Source organism: Hippoglossus hippoglossus, chromosome 17 (genome assembly GCF_009819705.1).
Source record: "Hippoglossus hippoglossus isolate fHipHip1 chromosome 17, fHipHip1.pri, whole genome shotgun sequence".
NCBI lineage: Eukaryota > Metazoa > Chordata > Actinopteri > Pleuronectiformes > Pleuronectidae > Hippoglossus > Hippoglossus hippoglossus.
This window is the reverse complement of record NC_047167.1, coordinates 21,556,201-21,577,102: the sequence shown is the minus strand read 5'-3', so window position 1 is coordinate 21,577,102 and position 20,902 is coordinate 21,556,201. Positions and strand designations below refer to the sequence as shown.

Genomic DNA, 20,902 nt, shown 5'->3' with positions numbered 1-20,902 from the left:
TGTGAAAAGGGTTCTAATACTGCCATTGTTGGGTGGGGGGGTGAGGGGGGGGGAATGGACAGAAACATGAACCAAAAATGAAAAACAGACTCAAAAATAATACTGTTCAGTAAAACCAGGTGAAAACACTTTGACGCCACATTCGCTAACGTTTGTCACCTGAAGTGTGGGGGGGGGGGGGCAGCTCGGAAACAACTTTTTCTTAAACTCTGCTGAAAAACAAGTGCACGTCTCACGAGAAAAACTAAACTTCAAACTTTAAAGTCTGAGTCGACGTGGTGGAGTGAACTTCCTGCACGATCAGGCAAACGCTTCAATCTGCAACAACAGCACTGTCTGTTTATTAAGCACTTCGCAACACATTAAATTGCATTATTAAAAACTTGTTAACATCAGATTATCAGGGTCTGTTTCTGATTTCTGAATTCCAACAGTTACCACTTGTTATTTCTGCTTCAAAATCCTTTAGTTTAAACTAATTAGAAGATTTTTGATTCTGTTTGGCAACAACGACAATAAAACTAAAACTGGTTTGAACACATTATCAAGTCTAACAGATTTTGCATTAATGGGTTTAAGGAGCCTAAGTATCATTTGACGTAGATTAAACTTTGTAGAGAGAAAACACACGAATCACTTTCAGATGGAATCTGCAGTTTAAATCCACGGCTGTTTTGATAATTGATTAATTGGCGACTGAACTACTGAAACTTTCTTCTTGAAACTTGGAAGGATGGGACATGGACCAAAAGAAGAACCCATCACATTTTGGGTTATTGTCAATTAAGGAATTGTTTTCACTTTAATTCATGGAGCTTAATAAAAAAAACAAAATCTGACTCAGGATTTATTCTATCGCATATTTAGGGGAATGTGTGTTGCATGTTTTCTACCGAGTGAAACAGTTGCTTCGGTTTTTACTCACATTGGAAAAACTAGTTCTAATAATGAATTGATTAGTCTTTTTTTTTTTTGTTAAACTGATTCATTTAAACCTCCACCTATTCCACGTTTCTCTGTTTTATATCATTATAAAGTTTATATCTTTGGATTTTAATAACGTGCACTTTTCCACTATTTTCTCACATTTTCAAACAAAACTATTAATTGTTAATAAGCAAAATAATACCGATACTACACCGATAATAAAGCAACAACAAAAACAAAAAAAAATTACTTGCCACCATAAAACTTCTCCCCGCCCTTCAGGTGCGGTTCAAATAGTGTTCAAGGCCTCCAAACGTTACTTGCATCACTTTCACAGGAACTATTTTCTTAAAGGACAGTGACCTAGATGTGTTGTTCTGTGCGAGGTCAACAAACATTAGTTAATATGGGTCTTGCTGAAGTAACAAAGGGACTTAATACTGGCTACATGTGAGAAGAAGAAACGATAACACTGTTCAATGGCACTTTTAACAGCACACAGGTCTTGCATAAGGCTGGAGGCATTGGGGTGGAGCAGGAAAGAGCCCTGATCCTTCACGTACAGTATGACGGACACATCAACAACACACAAACACTGACTGACAACTTAAGCCCAAAAATAAGGAGAAGCTCGGGTTCGTGCGTTTTGGAACCACGGGTGAAGCCGAGCGGGTGGGGTCTCCACCTGGACTCCACTCGCCTGGGCCGCGCCGGGTTGTGAAACACAGGTGCCCGATGCTGGCTTTTGAGGTTGTGACTCTACCTTCCCTGATAGGACTAATTTGGTTATGGCGTTCAGAAGCCACGTTCTCATCCCGGACTCCCCATCCCCCGCCCACGCCCCTCCCCAAGAATACTTTGTTTTCCTTAAGGCTAACAGTCAAACTGAAAACAAAAAGTAACGCTAGCTAGCAAAGACTAACACTAACACGATCGACATCTCGCTAGCTAGTGAACATATATAACACTGAAGGGCATACAATGCATGAGGCATGTATCCATAGGTAAACCAGGAATACTGTAGTGCAGGTTTTTGTTCGTAGAACTCAATAAAATACTGATTTAGGAAACTTCATTGGCAATAAAAAGGTATAGAAATCTTTCTCATCTTTACAGGTTAAAACGTTTCAAAACAAGAACAAGATTAGTAACACTGACCAAATAAAAACAAAACAGACGGACAAAACAACCTGGGATGTCTCAGTAACAAGTCTAACAAGTTGATGGGTGAGTTTCGCGCTTTAAAATCTGTACTTCTATAAACAATTTTTTAACACTGATAGTTAATTTTCACAAGAAAAGAAAGAAAAAAAAGTCACTGTTTTGTTATTTTTTTCTGTTTTTCTTTCAAGTTCAGGCACACCTGGGTTTTTGTACACAGTGGTGGACCGTTAAAATCAGGCAACCGCCAAGTCTGTCCTTCTGATGGCAAGGTGCGGCTTTGTCTTAACTCGTCTTCTATGATCGACACATTCCAACTGTCCCAAAGAGAATTCGCTTCCTTTTTTTATTTGGCGTTTGTCACCACCTCTCCTTCCTCCGTGGGTTCGATGCCGTCAGACCCCTCCCTGATGCTTTTGTCCGTATTTGCTTCACAGTCTTCCATCTCCTCCGTTTCCACGCCAGCAGCTTCCTGTTCCTCCTCGGCTCCTTCCTCCATCTCTTCGTCCTCCATGTCTTCGTCCCCCAGCTCGACCTCCACCACGTCACACACAAACTCCTTCTCCTTTTGTCTCAGCGCCTCCTCCTCCCTCAGAGTCTCTTCGTCTGCCATCTCATCCCCGTCCTCCTCGTCATCATCATCGAAGTTACCCTCGTAGATCTCGCACTCGCCGTCGTCCACCTGCACGACCCTGATGTCGTCCATGCACATGGCCTCGTCGTCTTCGTCGTCGTCCTCCTCGCTCTCCCGCTCATCTGAGTCCAGTTGGGAGGGCGGGGTCGTGGTCCGGCTGTCCGATTGCGGCCCAGTGCCGGGGCTGCCGAGCTCCGAGTGGCCCTTGCCCAGCATCGAGTCAGAGCCGGGGGTCGGCCCGTCCTTCTTGCAGTAGGAGTAGCGGTGGTTCATGTGCTGGGAGTAGGAGCCGGAGTGGGAGAAACGCTTGCCGCACTTGTCACACTGGTAGGGTTTCTCCCCCGAGTGCAGCCTCGTGTGTTCGATCAGGTGGTGCTTGTGTTTGAAGGCCTTCTTGCAGATGGTGCACTCATGAGGCCGTTTTCCTGCAGATGAAAGAAGAAACAGTCAGAGGAGGAATCTGCCAGGAGAACAAGTACAGGGACATTCCAGAAATACTGTGTGTGAGTGCAGTGGCTCCACCTCAAGGTATTTATCAGTGTGTGTACTTATACATTAAGTGTGTATGGTGTGTAGCCAGGTGGATGATGTCATGGCTGAACTCACACACACACACACACACACACACACACACACACACACACACACACACACACACACACACACACACACACACACACACACACACACACACACACACACACACACACACACTAGTGCAGATGACAGCTAACTGCTAACAGATTTTAATGAAACCACATTCCAGTGCGACGCTCGATGGAGCTTCAGGGAAAGTATCGTGTGAATTCACCTCTGTGTAAATAGTGATGTCAACGGTTTCTATGCTCCTGCATTTACAAGCCAGGTGTCCCGTAAAACTGGGAATCGCACATTTAATGAGATATGATGTCACGTGTAGAATCACTCTCTGGAAATCGGCAACTCAAAAAACTGGATTCATTTAACTACCTCTGAAAAGGATCCATGGCTTGTTGTTGTGTAGTCATTTGAGACGTGTCGGTGAACCTACCTGTGTGTTCGTACTTGTGCCTGAGCAGGGAGCTGCCCTTCTGGAAGACCTTGGAGCAGAGATCACAGGGGTAGACGCCGTTCTCCAGCCGCCGCTTCTTCGCCGCTGACTCCAAGTCGTTCGGCTCCTCCACCGTGGACAAGCCGTCTGAGCTGCTGTCAAAACGTTTCTCCTCCTGTGAGACGACAAGAACATGAATTAAATCATTTAGTAACGCACGTCAAGTGGAGTCAATGACCTGAGAAGTGATCAGAGAATCTTCTGCACAGAGAGAAGTCAACAAAGACAGATTTTTGTTATTGTCACAGAAGCTAAAGCATTTTAAAATTAATCCATAGCTTTCAATGTTTCCACTGACCGGGTCACTAGTAAAATGAAAAATCGAGCTTGATGAGAAGAACTCAAATGTAACGGCCTAAACTCTCACAGAGGAAATATCGTCAGGAAGACAAACAAACCATGTGGCCGTTGAGCACGACGGTCTTTGCTCCGGAGGCGTTGCCGGGCGTAGTGGCGTAGGTGTAGGTGAGCTGGGGGATGAGGATGGTTCTCTTCGTCGTCGTGTTGATGGCACTGATGCAACGAACCGTGCTCTGACCAGCAATGGCCACCAACGTGGGCAGCTGTGCGGCAGAGACGATGTTCACCGGGTTTCCGCCCTGAGCCGTGGTGACGTAGATGGTTCGGCCGGCGAGCTGCTCCTTCCTCAGGCAGGTCAGGTTCAGGGGCTGCTCCTGCTGTTTCGCCGGAGGCTTGATGATTGTGATTTTCCCTGCTGCCGCGACGTGTTTGGGAAGCGACAGGTCCAGGGGCTGTGCCTGAGAGTCCGGGTAATCGGGGTCTTCTGGCTCGCTTTTAACGATGACCAGGCCCCCGTTGTTGAGGCTTTGTAATGTGGAGTCTGAAGGAGAAGTGCTTCTAGAATGTGTCTGGGCCTTGTCGTCCTCTTCTCCCTCTCCATTCTGGTTCATAGTGTCTGCTGAGAGGGAGCTTCTGGTCCGAGTCCTTTTGGAAACCGCTGCTCTAGTGTTACTGCAGCTTTTGCCCAATTTTTTCATTTTGGCAAACCACTTCCTGACCACATCCAGGGGAATATCTACATCCTCTGAGATCTTTGTCAGCTCTTTGACGTTGGGGTTGGCGTTTGAGGCGAAGTAGGTCTTGAGGAGTGAGACGATGTCTTCCACGGGCGGCTCCTCCAGCGTCACCCCTGCCTCGTTGAGCAGAGCAGCAAACGAGGGGTCCAGGGCGGCAGAGTCGACTGCCTCCCCGTTGGCTGCCTTGCGATGCTGGAGGAGGTGCAGCGCCTCCAGGTTGTCAGGACAGTCCTCACATAGTAAACATGTACTGGTGCTGTTGGCTTTTGGCAACTGAGCAAAGTCTGAAGTTTCAAAATTGTCCATTTCTGTCCGTGAGGCCGCCTCGTCTGAGACGGGCACTGAATCCTCTGGCTCCGTCTTGACGATTGAGAGATCAGCCGCCTCCGGGGTGGAGGCCTTATCGGTGATGGAGGGGGAAGGGGCCGCAGCAATGCTAGTCACAGTGAGAGGGGGATTGTTTTTGATTACAAACGGTTGGGTAGTGGCAGTGGCGCCGACTGCAGGGCTGATGCTGTAGTTTATGATGATCTTCGTGTTGCCGTCGTGATCCACAAACGCCGGCAGGCTGATGATCTGCTGCTGTGACTGCTGGAGTACAATTCCCTGCTTCCCCTGAGTCACCACCCCGTTGGCCGTGCCCAGCACCTGCCTGAGCACGTTTCCGTCCAGCGCAACCTTGAGCACGTTCTGCAAATCGTTCAGGTTGATGCTGATGGGCGACATCAGGCCCACAGTTGGCACGACCATAGCCAGACCCTGAGGAATGGTTGTAGCTGGGGCCGCGGCCGTCGCAGAGATCCCTCCGTTCACCACGCCGTTGGTACCAGCGGAAGTCGCCGGCGCCGCCATCACGGGCTTGCACGCGTATTCCACGGGTTCAGACTTGATCTGGGTGATGGGGAGCTGCTCCTGGAGGGGTTTACTCTCAGTCTTCTCTTTAAGGATGATGCGGGCCGGGGCGATTACGACAGGTGTGGTCTGGGCGGTGGGTGGGGGGGGTTTGATCGACGTCCGGGTGACGCCATTGGGGGGTGCAGCACCCACACACTTCTTACTGCTGATGTGGGAGCTGTAGGAGCCTGAGTGGGAGAAGCGCTTCTTGCAGTTTGAGCATTCATAGGGTTTCTCACCTAAAAGAGAGACGGAGAAAATACAAAGTGTTAAAAACAAGTTCATTTTAAATGCTGCAGGTTTTTTTGTTTTGAAAGAGAAGGGAACATTAAATATTTGTATTAACATGCCCATCTCGAGTAGGTCATTTTTTGTTATTTACAGTATCCAACCATAACACCAACATGTGTCCCTAGCAACAAGTGCTAAAATAGTGACAAGATAGTGGAGTTGCAAAAGTTGGCATTGGCAAATTGATCCGATTTTAATCGTCATTACTTAATCTTTGAATAGTTTCTGGTTTTAAATACGTGAATAATTTAAGTTGATAGACGGCTGTGGCTCAGGGGGTAGAGCGGATGTGTCCTCCGGCATCGTGTCTTGTGGCTGCGCTGGCAGGGTGTGCAGGAATGTGTGTTGGCTGGTTCATCAACTAAAAGTGAGGTATCCGAATTATTGTTCATATGTTCAATAGCCTAGTTTAACTTTCTACTTTCTATGGCTGTTTGATAGTTTTTTTTTTTACCATCTTTTGATTCTTGATTTTCACTTAGATTCTTTATATAAAGACACAAGTTAAGAAAAAACTTGTATATGCATCTACAAAAACTGTCAAACTACACTGCAGGGATATTACAGGTGGCTGCTGTGTGGGAAAATGGTCCCGGAATCAATAGAAACACACATTTCTCTGCAAAAGTTGTTGTTACATAAAACACAACTCCAACTGCACATTGACTCTTCATGTTTACTCTGATCAGCACCTTGTGTGCAACAGTAGAACAAAACCATCTACAACAAAATGCCACCTCACTGATTTCAAAGTTACACCTGCACGGTTTACTCTCAATATAGTGTTAAGTGTTAGTGTGTGTCCGTGGTTGTTAAATGCACAGACCGGATTGCTACTCGGTCGAGTTGTGCAACAACAACACCTGGACTTCATTCTCTCATAAAACTCACTGCTGACGATCAGACGCAGACAGAAGATGAGCAACTGACACAGGAGCTTCCCACGCGTGGTCAGGTAAGTAACGGTGATATCTCGGTGGTGTCTCGGTGACGTCCCGACAAAAAGCTCCGGTGCCTCCGCCTCCCGCAAACCAGAGCCCGGCCGCAGCGTGTTCTCCCGGGGGGGCTCACGCTGCCCGGACCCGTGCGTGAGGTGCTGTGCAGCGGGGCGCAGCCATCTTGCGTGACGCGGTCCGATTACGTCACGCCGCAGCCACGCAGCCCCGGCCGCGGGGAAAAGTCAGTTCGTAAACAAACTGACCGGCGTGCACAACACACAGTAAATCACACAATCACACGCACACTGTTGCATTAACCGATCACTGACTGTAACACACACACACACACACACACACACACACACACACACACACACACACACTCCTCAGCTCCACATCCACTTATTAACACAATAAAAGCTCAAAGTAAATTGGCTTTGGCCTCAGAACTAAACACAAAGATCTGCATCAGCTGAGCAAACAACAACAACAACAACAACAACAACACGCAGCTTTTGTTCATCTCCAACTAAAACAACGACCTCGTGTCTCCACGGACCCACAAAAAACATCAACAGTCCAGCACATAGACGGCGCCATTGCACCGTGAACTTACCAGGACGTGACCCGAGAGAAGCGCTCAGTGCGCTCGGCCACTGGGAAAACACGCATTGCACCATTTTGTCTTTACTTGCACGTGCACAACGCGGGTTAACGTGGGACACATTGAGTTCAAACAGCTCTTCGTTTTATACCTGCAGAGGTTACACCCCCCCCTGCACAAACCGGAAGTTTGTGCAGGGGGGGGTGTGTGTAACCTAGGTAACAATAGTAGGATGGCCGCCTGGTGGTTGGCTGCAGTGTAGGTTATAAACCCTGCCTCCACCTTGTTAGTTGATGGGATACACAAGTAGAAAGTGCAAATCTTTCTCTCTCAAACATTGTTTTGGTGGTTCATTAAAACTGATGTTTGTTCACTTGTTACTTATTTTTGTGGTAAGTTTGGTTCTAATTAGTTATTTGATGGTTTGCAAACCAACTTGCTGACGACACCAGAGTCACTGGACTTATTACTGGCAGCGTGGAAACAGCATCAAGACGTAAGGTGGAAAGTCTGGTGACGTGGTGTGAGGAGAACCATCTCTCCCTCAACACGGACAAGACCAAGGAGATGATCGTGGATGTGAGAAAGGAGAGGAGAACTCATCGGCCACTGTTCATCCGAGGGCGTGAGGTGGAGGAGGTGAGCAGCTTTACATTCCTGGGCGTCTACGTCAGTGATGACCTCACCTGGACACTAAACACCACCCAGCTGGTCAAGGAAGCACAACTGTACTTCCTGAGGAAGCTGAGGAAATTCGCCACGTCACCAAAGATCCTCAGCGACTTCTACAGCTGCATCATGGAGAGCATCTCGACCATCACCGTGTGGTGAGGGAGCAAGCGCCTGCAGAGCGAGGTGACGAGCGCTGAGAGGGTCGTCAGGACTTCACTGGCCTCTCTGCAGGACATCGATCACCACATTCTCCACAGAACAGCCCGCTCCATTGTCCAGGACCACACCTCGACGAGGGCCGTTCACACCTCGGCCCTCTGAAGGTCCAGACTGAGGAACAGCTTTTAACCAACTGCCATTAGGCTGTTGAATACTCAACGGCCCTGACACCACCCTGGACTATCTCAACAAACAGAGCCATCACTCGGACCCCCCCCCCCCCTTATGCACACACACAAACAAACACACACACACACTTATCCAATACCACAACTAAAGTGCACAACAAGACCATGTTCTACTGTCCATTGTAGCAGAAGGCAAAGTAAGAGTCTCATCGTACAGGACAGTATCCACGACAATAAAACACTTTGAGCTTTGAAACAGGCTGAAACAAAACGGCCGTATTCAGACACGACCTCCCGGGTAAAACCTGGAGAATTGGACACCGAGTTTACCCAGAGTTTGTCTTTTCACACATGCTCAACACAGCAGGAGGTCTTCTGCACAGACGCGTTCAAATTTTGGCTTCATTTCTGGATGGAAGTTTTCCTTATATCAGAAACACATATTCACTCTCTCTGGAGTGATCAAAGCTCATAAATGAGTCTTAAACTCTTAAAACAGGAGAATAGTGGATTGTGTGTCTGTCTGTCTGTGTGTGTGTGTGTGTGTGTGTGTGTGTGTGTGTGTGTTGGTTGCCATCACAGTAGCTCACCGCTGTGAATGCGCAGATGCTCCTTCAGGTGGTGCTTGTATTTGAAGGCCTTGGAACATTCGGTGCACTTGAACTTGCGGGTTCCACCTGTTCCTCCTGTCGACTGGGAAACGTGACGCTGAGACAAGAAGAGAAAGTAAATGAAGACAAGTGTCCAGATGTGTTTCTATGCTTCTGTTGTGAGCCTGAGTAGTTCAGTATTCATGAGGGAAAGTTTTAAAATAATACAACACAAAGGGCAGAGTGGAATCAAATCAATGAACACAACAGTGAGTAAAAGGTTTGGTCTTTTTAAAAAACAGGTCAAGGGTTTTTAAGGAAAATTGATTATTCATGACACATTTGTTTTTCCTTTATATTTCTAGACTGAAGCTCAATTTTGAATCGGGAGGAAAAATAAATCAATGTCCATTAAAGAGAAAAACAAAACAGAAAAACAAAGATGCTGAAAAGAAAGGATATTTCTAGTTGATTAAAGTTACTATGGCCTGATGAAATGTTTTGCTAGGGAGCGTGACACCTTAGATAAATGTTTAGATAAATGTTCATAGTTCACACAGAGAAAAAAATAACCTTGGTTTATAGATATCTACGTGAAAATACAATAACCGGCTTTATTCAAGACTTCCAATAAGTTATTGAAACACGATGGGCCTCTGATGTTACCTGATCCCTGGAGCCTCGGTGGTGGCTCATGTGCCTCTCCAGCTGCGAGCGGTAGGTGAAGGTGTAGCTGCAGTGGGAGCAGCTGTAGTTGTCCTCGCTGGTCTCGTGGCGATACTTGATGTGCTCCTTCAGCGAGGCGTTGCGCTTGTAGCCCCGGGAGCAGTAGGGGCAAGTGTGCAACTGGGAGAAGGAGTCCGGGGTGCCTGGAAGACGTGGTAGATGAGGAGTGAAGGGTTAAGACCTCTGACCTTCACATGACGTACATACAACCTCTGTGAGCTTTGTGTTGGACCCTTAATGCCTTTAGTTCACACCACACAACTTTTTGCACTTGCGAACGAAGTCGCAGACCAAAACCCAGACTAGAACCAAATCTGTATTTGATTTGGCTCCAGATTTGATTTTGCCGTCACCAATTGCTTTGTGTCACCTCCTTCGACTAGATTTCTAGCTAATACAGCCAATCAGAGTCGACCACACATGCTGGTGAAAGATTGTGTTGTGTGTGTGTCCCCCTCTTGTCAGTCAGTCGGGTAGTATGACCTTACAATGACTGCAAGACTCCTGATTACAAGACAGCAAGTCGTGCAGTGTGAACTTGGGATGTGGCTCAGTGCTTTCATCGTTTAAATCCTTTTTCAAATCTCTATTTTGTTTCCAGTAGCTCCTACTACAGAGCAGAGGCTGGACGCGATAGAAGAGTTGCACTTCAAAACTAAATTTGTGTATTTACCGGCAATCTTTTTTGTAGAGACTGGCTGCCACAAATAATGACCATCAATTTAATTTATTGTGACTTATATGAATATAATAATTTCTACAAAACATTCACTTCCTTTCTGTTTTTATCTCCAGTGACCAGACAATGTTTAATTTTAGTAGGAATTAATGTTCAAGTATGAAACAATAAAGAAATCTTGAGCAACACAAATGCCTCATTATGTTAAAACAACAAGAACATTTTACTGCTGTAAGATTTTATTCAATCATTATTCTTATTTTATTCCATTCAACTATAAAACGTCTTGATGAGTCCAATTTTCTCTCTATAACATCTGAGACTGATATAAAATGTTATTTTCACATTTAAAATCTTGTCTCCTCAACCTCAAAACAAAACACGTGCACCGTGAAACAATAAAACCCTGATACTGTTCCTACTGTGATCAATACGGTTGTTATATTGAAATATTTACGCAGCGATGACGTGATGTGTGTCAGCTTTACCGTTTTCATCGGCGCCTCCTGTCTCCACCGGACTCTGCTCGTCGTCAGGGGCTTCAGGGTAGATGATGGCTGTGTCTCCCTGCTGGAGAATCTCCTCCACTAGTGCATCCTTCGCTGCCTCCTCTTCCTCCTCCTCGGACACATACTCCTCCTTCACTGAAAACACACATGAGCAGAGGTCAGGATCATTTCAGCGGATGAAGAGCGGAGGTAGACGGAGCAGCAGGACCACAGGTTGAGTCGGATTTTAAAAAGGACTCATTTGCTTTTCTGGGGCAACACATTTTATAAACGCTATTTAATTTACTTTGGCTGTTATAAAACTCTAACACCAGATTATAACAAAGATATAATGAAAAAGACTTTTCCTCCTTCTGAGTGAAGAGATGATTCTGGATTTTCACCCTCTGAAGAATTTCACTTCTTAACTGTGATTCTGATTTGCAGGATCACCACTAGAGAGCGCTGCAGGGCTTCTTAATGATCCCTTGTCATGCTCCTCTTAAACAGCCCACTTCCACTTCTGAGAAATGTCTGCAATATATATTTCCAAAATCAAATAATGGAGAGAAAGAAATCAAAAATCATATTGTTATGATTTTATGTCTCTTTCTTGAAGGTTCACTTGATTTTGTTGATAATCCTGGAAGCTCTTACAACAGTCTGAATGTTCATGTGGATGTTTGTAGGATTCATTTCAACACTTGTAGTCAAGGTGACAGAGTCAAAAGAGGAAAATCTCCAAACTTGGATTTAGGTGTTTTTAATTTAAGATTTTTCTCAAATTCAAAGATGAGAAAAGTGGAAGGAACATCAGCTAAAAAGCCCTTAAATTATTCAGCTGTATGACTCCACCTGGGCTCGTTCTGTATGAAACCAAAGCCTCTTCTACACGTATTGCACCTCTTCTTCATCCTGAGATGTTTGTTTTCTTTTGTGTTTTTCAGTTAGTAACATCATCTACGCTGAACATTTTAAAAGGGGGCTGGCAGGAAAAGTTCCACAAAATGTCCAGAGCCTCTCATTTTGACTTTTGCGTTCTCACATACAACCACATCGGAAAATTCCAGGGAAATGTCCGGAGTTCAGAGTAAGTCTGAAAGCAGCTCAAGTTTCAGAATGACACCAGAAACTATTCCACTGAAATAAAGACCTTGTTTCGATCCAATTTACAAGAGCGAAATTGTGATAAAAGCAACACCGAGCTCTGCAGGAATAAAACCATCTTAATTCATAACGTTTAACTCTCGTACACATCCAGCTGATCTGAAACCGCAGCAGCAGCTGACATGTCCTGATAAAACCGTGTTGACGCTGTTTGACTTCACCTCGAACAGCTGGTTTGCTGTGAACGGGACACGACGTGGTTCCCTGTAACCAAACTGAACCTTACCAGGAATAATTAAACCAACGGGCTTGATTTTAATGAGGCACGTCAGAGGAAAATGGCCCCGGGACGTGACAGTGGTACAACACTGACACAGTCTGTCCTCCACAACACTTCCTCTCATTAAAACCAAACACACTCCTCTGTTCAGATTAACCTCAGGTGCGAGACACAGAGGAATGTATATGTTTAGAAATGCACCCACCACAGGCTGAATATTTAAGGTACTATATGACATTTTAAATGCACTTAGAGAGAATTCGACCACAGTAGAATTTGTGCTTATCTAAAGGAGAGGAGTTTAACACCAGGCTTTGATAGAAGGCTCTGCAGCATTTTCATTTTATACAATCAGTGGGTTTCGTTTGACTATATCAAGATTTATGAAAGACCTTAAATCCCCGTTACAAACAAATAACGACAAAAAAAAGGTCAAAACCATTAATCTTTAATATATTAAATGTCAACTTAAGTTCGCAGCCCTTGTTTTGGGAAATAAGATGCGTGTTTGTGTTGCGTAACTAAAGACTGATGCATTCTCAAGCTGTTTTCTTTATTTAACAGATAAATACTTTATTGATCCTGCGGGAAATGTAGACATCCAGACGCTTACAGGACGGTTACAAAGAAAAACAGCACACATGTGTATAAATACAACAAAGTTAGTTGGTTTGCATGTTAAAAAAGGCAGGACAGTAAAGTTTGAAAACTTACAGAAGAAAGATTTAAAGAATATGAAGCAACAGACTCACGTCCCTATTATGATCCTGCATTACCCATAATCCAAACTGTTTGTGTGTGTGTGTGTGTGTGTGTGTGTGTGTGTGTGTGTGTGTGTGTGTGTGTGTGTGTGTGTGTGTGTGTGTGTGTGTGTGTGTGTGTGTGTGTGTGTGTGTGTGTGTGCGTGTGATAAATTGATCATCAACGTCACTTTCTGTGTGTGAAAAGAAGTGATGAGGAAAAAAGCCATGAGGTAAAAACTGTGTCTCCATGGAGATCTGCCCGGACCCGGTGCCAAAGGCCACGCCTCCTCCTGCTGAGCCTTGTCAGGGACAGGTGCAGCTGTGTGTGTGTGTGTGTGTGTGTGTGTGTGTGTGTGTGTGTGTGTGTGTGTGCGTGTGTGTGTCCTCGTAAAGTGGCGGGACCAGGCCAAGCCCCGTTAAGCCTCACATTTAACGCACAGATCTGTGCTTCCCATGATCTCATCTAAAAGCTGTCCAAATATCTCTTTCCCCTCAGAGACCCACTCGTCTACCTTTCATGCTTCTTTCTCCACCTCTTTACTCACTCCTCTTTTTCCTCTCGCAGCACCTCCTCCTCCTCCTCCTCCTCCTCTCTACCCACATATCCTCCTCAGCTCTACATTTCCTTTTGTCTCACTCACGTCTCGCTCGTTCTCTTTCTCTGTCTCTCTGAATTCTTTCTCGGGGGTATGTCCACATTCATTCCTCTTTTTCTCTACACGGCAAACACTCGGCTGCTGTGTCTGAAAACCGAATAGTGAGGAAACAGTCGAAAACGTCAGTAAACTGAAAGTTGTGTTCAGTCAGTTGCACGTGTGGCAGTAGAATGAAGACTATGTGTACTTTGATCACTGCTTTTAAATGTCAGAGCCGCTGACAACACTACACACGTACATTTGTCAGAAGCCTCTGCGATCACAAAGCAAGTGATATAAATGACATCTCAGTAGAACGGTGCAGGAGCTGCTCGCGAGGTAACAGGTAGCTTATATAACGTGCAAATCAAATCACTGCTCATTTATGGAGCAACATAACCTGAGAAATATGTAAATGCAGAGACGATTTGCCTTTTTCATAAAGTTTGCCGTGCAGATTTATTACTGCAATGCAAAAATATGATGTTATCAGTCAACTGAAGCACCTCATCATTTTATTCAGGTAGTTTCCGGATGGCAGTTTAAAAAAAAAAAATCTTCTACTTCTCGTTTTTTCTGCAGCTTAATAAGCCTAATCTCTATATTTTATACCAATATAAAAATGTCTGCTGACGTAAGTGGTCGTTTTGCGATATGACCAAAGATTATATCTATTATAAGGTATAAAGTGATAAAGTGCATGGTGCAGGTAACACATTTATACAGATGATCACTCTGACACATAAACAAAATCACTCTCTTCTCCTTTCTTCATCATCGCTCCTTCTCCTCCATGACTATTTCACGATTTCTCTCATTTCTCTATAAATTCCCCCAAATCTGTCTCGTGCCCCTCTTTGTTTTTCGGGCCCCTCCCCCTCTCTCCTTCACTTGCTTCCCTCCATCACTCCTCCTCCCTCCCCTCCTCTGATACACCTCTGCATATTTTCCCACCACACTCTACAATTACACTTAATGCCTCGCAAAGAGCTGCACAATAATGACGACCAGGTCCACGCAACACACACACACACACACACACTCCACATGTGGAATATCAGAAGGGAATGAAAACAGGAAATCATCTGGTACATACACACACACTTAATAGAACACATTTGTGCAGACACACACAAACACACACACACACACTCAGCACACACTGCACTCCTGTACCTTGCCAGAACCTGTCACTGAGAGTCCGTGGTGAATTTATTAGGCAGGATGGATTGGAGCTGCAGTGCGGCCCAGACTGCAGGGGGAGTAGCAGACTTTAATCTCTCTCCCCAGAACAACCGGCTCTCCTCTCGCCTCAGACCAGGAGGAAATAAAGGAGTGAGAGGCAGACAATCCAAAAATATCACGCAAACTCTTTGAAGGGGTCCCAGAGAGGCTCCACCGCGTTTCGTGACTTTTCCATGACTTCCCTCCAACACGGTCTTGAGTTCTTCCTCCTCGCTCTAAAAAAAACCCCGTTTTCTCCTTCCTGGTTTCGTTAATGTTTTTCTAAAGGAGGGAACAGGCTGGTTTCTGCTGCAGGTGAAACACAGCAGGTGATGTCACAGCACGCGACTCGAGCTAAATGCATTACGTTACACTCCTGTACCAACACTCAGTTTGCACTAGAGCACACACAAGTTTGCCAAAAACACAATATACAGATGATAAATAAACTTTCTTTTCCCTGCTCTACGTGGCAGATTTTTACTACGACCTCAAAACTAGGTAACTAAGTCCAGAAGGAGTCAAAAGTCTGTGCAGCGACAACAAAGCTGTTTTCTTTAAAATCGTATGCACCAGCTCCGGTAGCATCTTCTGGTGGATACAACCAAACACCATCTATCAATCCATTATCCATATCTCCTCTGCATTTCTGTTCTGCATTGTCCTGTCTGCCAATCACGCTGATATCAGGCTCTAACCTGCTGCGGCTGAATGACCTGCACCGCCAGAACGACGCCTGCAAAAGTTACGGAAGAAAGTTTCTCCACCAAAAGAGGAAAAGTTGAATAAGTGACGCTAATGTTTACCGAACAACAACAAGCTCAGCAAACCTTTTGTGCATAATTAACAGCTAATAATATCCGCAGCGAGCGGAGCAGCAGCTATCACTTCAAACACAGAGGAGAGGCTTTCACGTAATATCTGAAGAGGGATACTTAGCGGCTGGAGGAAAACAGGAAAAGAAGGGAGGCACGTGCAAAAAAAGGCAAGTGAGGTAAAAGAACACGGAGATGAAAAGGGATCAGCGAGTGTAGGAAAGCAGCAGGTACACGGAGGAGAAAGGGGAGAGAGCCGAGAGAGGGAGGAAAACAAAGTGGAGGAGAGCGAGCGCCACTCGTGAGCGCTGGCTCACACCATGTAAGGCTTTATACGGCAACAATGGAACAAGCCTTCAGAGCAATATCTCCGAGTGTCACATTCTCGCCGTCTCCATGGTTTTAGTATTTCCTGCTTGGCTGTAACTAACGGCTGCTGAGATGAAGGCAGATGTTTGCGTGGGCTGAGCTGTTTGTGGGGAACCGAGGATTACGGGGGCATTGTAAAGCGGTGTAAACACAGGCCAATCAACCTCTGGGGCTGAATGCAAACTTGGCTTTGCCTCTTCTTATTAAATCTCGTGCTACTTTTGCAGTTTGGCGTATACGCGAAGGTGTGTCATGGTTTCTGGGTAAGAAGCTAATCCTGCAAACTTACTTACCGGAGAGGCTGTGCAGGTTTTAAATGTGGGAGTCTCAAAGAGCTTTTGCAAGCTGTCAGGAAGTGAAAAGAAAACACAACATAAAGACGTAACGCTTCCCAAAAACATCTGTTTCTGTCTGAACTTCCTGCAGCTGCTGAAACTTCTGAAACCATAAATGGGCAGAACAAGAGGAAGGACAGCGCGGGAGTGATTGATAAGCAACACAAGGTCCAACAGGTGCGAAGAATCCTGCAAGACCAAACCTGCTCCGTGTGAATCTACAAGTGGACACACGGAGCAGAATAAAACCCGTCTGACAAACGAGATGCAGTTTGAGCTGAGTCGACTCCCCACGGTCACACACACACACTCCCAGCAGAGCTAATGAGGGAACCCATTACAACCTGGTTTCACTGGTATCTCAGCTAACACACCGTCTCAAAGAGGGAACGGACGAGGAAAGAAAATGTAGAGTTGATAAGGAGATTTCAAAAACTTCAGTAACTGACTATTTGTTTAGTGACATTTTCAAAGAATATATGTAGAAAATATAAAATGTTTCCAGCTTCTCAATAGTGACGATTTCCTGCATTTTGTTGTCTAATGTGACTGGAAACTAACACCTTTCAGATTCTTCACTGGTGAAAAGATAGAACGACTCATCAGAAGATATAGATCAGGGCTTAAGGATATTATTGATGACCATTTTTTACTATTTCTGACATTTTATAGACCAACCCATTATCACCAAAGCCCCTATGTGCTGTGTGAAAACTGGGATATTGCCGACTTGTGTAATAAAAGCAATAATGAATAAAAGAAAATCAATGTGCCTCAGTCCGGACAAAGATGCACTTTCTTATCTGGGATATTTTGTCTTCATCTCTGAATACAGGGTCGATGTGGAGGTGCGTCGTCTTTCTTTGTTTTCAGTCCACGGTGTTGACACAGATTTCAGACACACATGAAGCCTATAAAGAACTGACCCCGGGGCAGAGCGCTGTATTATTAAAAGCGTAACCTTATAGAGAATGTAAGGGATTTATCCAGGTTTACTGGATGTGAGAGCTGGAGATTATGCAGGCAAACGTCTGCACGACTGCAGGCGGGATTATACATTATTTAAAGAATTATTGATGCGTGTCTATTCCTCAGACATGTTTACTTTCCCTCCTTCTTTTTCTCCATCTGCCTACCTCACGCTTTCACTCTTTCACATCCTCTTATTGCTCAGCTTCTCTGGCTGTTCATCGCTCTTTGCTTCTCCGTCGATCTGAAAAGTGTCACGCCCGCACCGAGCTGTGATTGTGTTCGGCTGACTCGAGCTTTTTCTACAAAAACCACACTGGCAGCAGATCGCTCAGTGTGTGTGTGTTGGTGTCGTGGCACATTATTTAATTAAGAGGGAGGGAGTTCGTGTACGACTGTTGCACAATAATGCAGAATAATGCACAGCTAACACAGCGAACATGAGTCTGCATCTGTCCGGAATCGGCTGCACTGGATACAAGCTGAGTGGGTAATTATTCTCGACAGTAGCATCGTCTACTGAAACAGAAGATCCCTCACATCACCAAACAAAGATGAGTACTATGAGTTATTAGCTCCGCCGTGGAAGTTGTGTTTGTCTTTCTGGAATAATCAACACACTGACGAACAGCGATCCTCGTGTTTCTGTGGTGGCCTCTCACCTCCATTCCAGGAGCCGTTGTGGGGTAATACTGTTGCGGCGGCGTCATGGCTGTCCTGTGGCGTGGTCCCCTCGGCGGCGGCGGCGGCGGGGGCGGCGACCTCAGGCTCCTGCAGGCTGTCCTCCTCCACAATGTGTAGCTTGTCCTCGTCGTCCGAGTCCGAACTGGCCTCCAAGCCATTGTTGAAGTCTGTCACTGCAATGAGGAGAAACACAAGTGAGAGATGATTAAATGTGTCACATAACCAACATAGCAGGATTATGCAAAACTGCAGGACAGATTTCCACAAAGAAAATCTACAATATCAAGGACTATATGTTTTTAAACTCATTTTACAAAATATCTCCATCCAGCCAAGAAAACCAAAGCAACGACAGTCGGTAAAAACAAGTGAGTCGGGCCAGTAGGTGGCGATCAAGTCCACTTCAACAATCCATTCAAATACACCGTGAGCTTATTCTCCTGTCCCTGAATTTGAAGGGGACTATCAGGCCTTGAAGGAGGTAGGTGCTCTACTCGAGTTTTCAGCGAAGATGCAACAAAGGCAAATGTGTTGACAAAAAAACCACAAAACCTCTGAATCAATTCAACTCTACAGAAAAAAGCTCCTCTCGTGTAATATTTCAATATTGAATTGCATGTTTTCCCATCCCGACTCCTGCCTGTGATCCAGCCGCAGTGAGGATTCCAATCCAGACCCACGGCTGGTACTTGCTCACTGTGCAGGAGATCATCTCCACCGCCTCATATCCATCAACGTGACCTGAGCTACGCACAGTTTTTTCTCCCCTCATGTGCACGGAGACGACATAAAAATGAGCCCAGCACAGCCACGGGGGGAAATAATCACTTGTTTATCAGCCTCAGAAAGCAAATCTATTTTACACTGTGCTGCAGTCAGTGAGTTTGTCTGTGGGTTAGTGCGCCTCAATGTGAGCTCAGGATGAATAATGGACCAACTGGACTGGTGTGAATGAGCCCGGAGGAAGAGGTGTGTCTCTGTGTGTGTCTGTGTGTGTCTGTGTGTGTGTGTGTGTGTAGCAGAAAAGCTGTAGATGTTGGAGACAGGAAGGCGTATGTGGATGTAAGTGATGATGAGCACTATGCTGTAGGTAGGATAATTGCCTTTTCACAGTCAGCATGTGTGTACTCGTGTCTGTTATCTTAAATGAGTATGTGAGTGAACACGTGTGTGTCTGCATGTGTGTGTCTGTGTGCGTGTGTACGCTCTCTGCAGGGAAGCTGTACGTCTTGGCAGAGGTGCTGAAGAGGCCTAATGAGCAGGAGAGCCCGGGCTGTTTGTTCACAGGTGCACACACACACACACACACACACACACACACACACACACACACACACACACACACACACACACACACACACACACACACACACACACACACACACACACACACACACACACACACACACACACACACACACACACACACACACACACACACACACACACACACACACACACACACACACACACACACACACACACACACACAGAGAGGTTCCAAACCACATAACAAGCTGTGTGTGTCTGTATGAAACGGGAAGCTGTGTCAGGTAGCGCCGTTAACCACTCACACACCCCTTGCATGCACATGTTGCAGACCATGTGATGCACACCTTTTGTAACCCACCTAGGTCTAAGACACACCCAGAGCATGCACACAACCCCCCCCCCCCCACACACACACACACACACACACACACACACACACACACACACACACACACATCCTGTGTCACCACTCAGACAAAATGTGGTTCGATCTGGAGACGAGTCTTGTCAATTCTCCAGACTGATGAGTGGGGCTCAGAATATAAAAATGTGTGTGTGTGTGTGTGTGTGTGTGTGTGTGTGTGTGTGTGTGTGTGTGTGTGTGTGTGTGTGTGTGTGTGTGTGTGTGCGGTGGGGGCGTCGATGCGAGCCTGGATCGATGTAAGAGGCTGGGAGAGTCACAGAGTGGAGCGAGACACAGGAGTAGGAGGTGAATACATGCAGGAGCTGCTCTGTGCTGTCATTTCATATTTGGCCATTGGATTAAAATATGATGTTGACACGACTTTTGTTGGTCGCCACTTCCCATCCTTGGCTCTGTGTGTGTGTGTGTGTGTGAGTGTGTGTGTGTGTGTGTGTGTGTGTGTGAGTGTGTGTGTGTGTGGGGGGGGGGGGGTTGTGTGTTTATGTGTGTGACCATGGCCCATTTTCCAGCTCAGTACAGCAACATTTACACGTGGTATAACATCAATAGTACAGTAACACTGTTAGTGAAAGCAGGAGAACAAAATCCGATCCTACAAGTGTTAACAGTGACAGTATTGCACTTAATCACATTCTAATTCTGGATTAAGCTTCTAATCATGTTCTAGATTTACAGATCAAACGTCTGGTCTAAAGAAAAAGTGTAATCATGAAAAAACGTCCATCACATCTTGTTTTCTTCGACCAAATATCCCAAACGGTTTTCAGGAGAAGACAAATTATCGTTTCATCTTTACAGACAATCAAAATATAAAGCTAGATAACCATGAGTATATCCATGAGCCACAACTTTTGTTTTTTGAAATGAGGAAACTGCCAGACAATCAGCCCCAGCGTGCAGACAGTGTCTCTCTTCACTTACACAAAACGACCAGACCGTTCTCCTTGCAGCTCTAATAATAAAAAGT

The 20,902-nt window shown here is 45.6% G+C and overlaps 1 protein-coding gene across 2 annotated transcripts in view; it reads right to left on the bottom strand.

Moving 5' to 3' along the window:
• Positions 1-978: 978 nt before the first annotated feature.
• LOC117777885 (zinc finger E-box-binding homeobox 1-like) overlaps positions 979-20,902 on the bottom strand; it is a 52,427-nt gene continuing 32,503 nt past the window's right edge. For both annotated transcript variants that reach the window (XM_034612954.1, XM_034612956.1), the window contains exons 2-8: positions 18,218-18,412; positions 11,079-11,234; positions 9,852-10,054; positions 9,186-9,303; positions 4,211-5,982; positions 3,753-3,927; positions 979-3,147 (exon numbers count right to left, since the gene is read on the bottom strand). In XM_034612954.1, the coding sequence (XP_034468845.1) occupies positions 2,435-3,147; positions 3,753-3,927; positions 4,211-5,982; positions 9,186-9,303; positions 9,852-10,054; positions 11,079-11,234; positions 18,218-18,412 (3,332 nt within the window). In that variant the 3' untranslated portion in view covers positions 979-2,434. The remainder of the gene's footprint in view (positions 3,148-3,752; positions 3,928-4,210; positions 5,983-9,185; positions 9,304-9,851; positions 10,055-11,078; positions 11,235-18,217; positions 18,413-20,902) is intronic.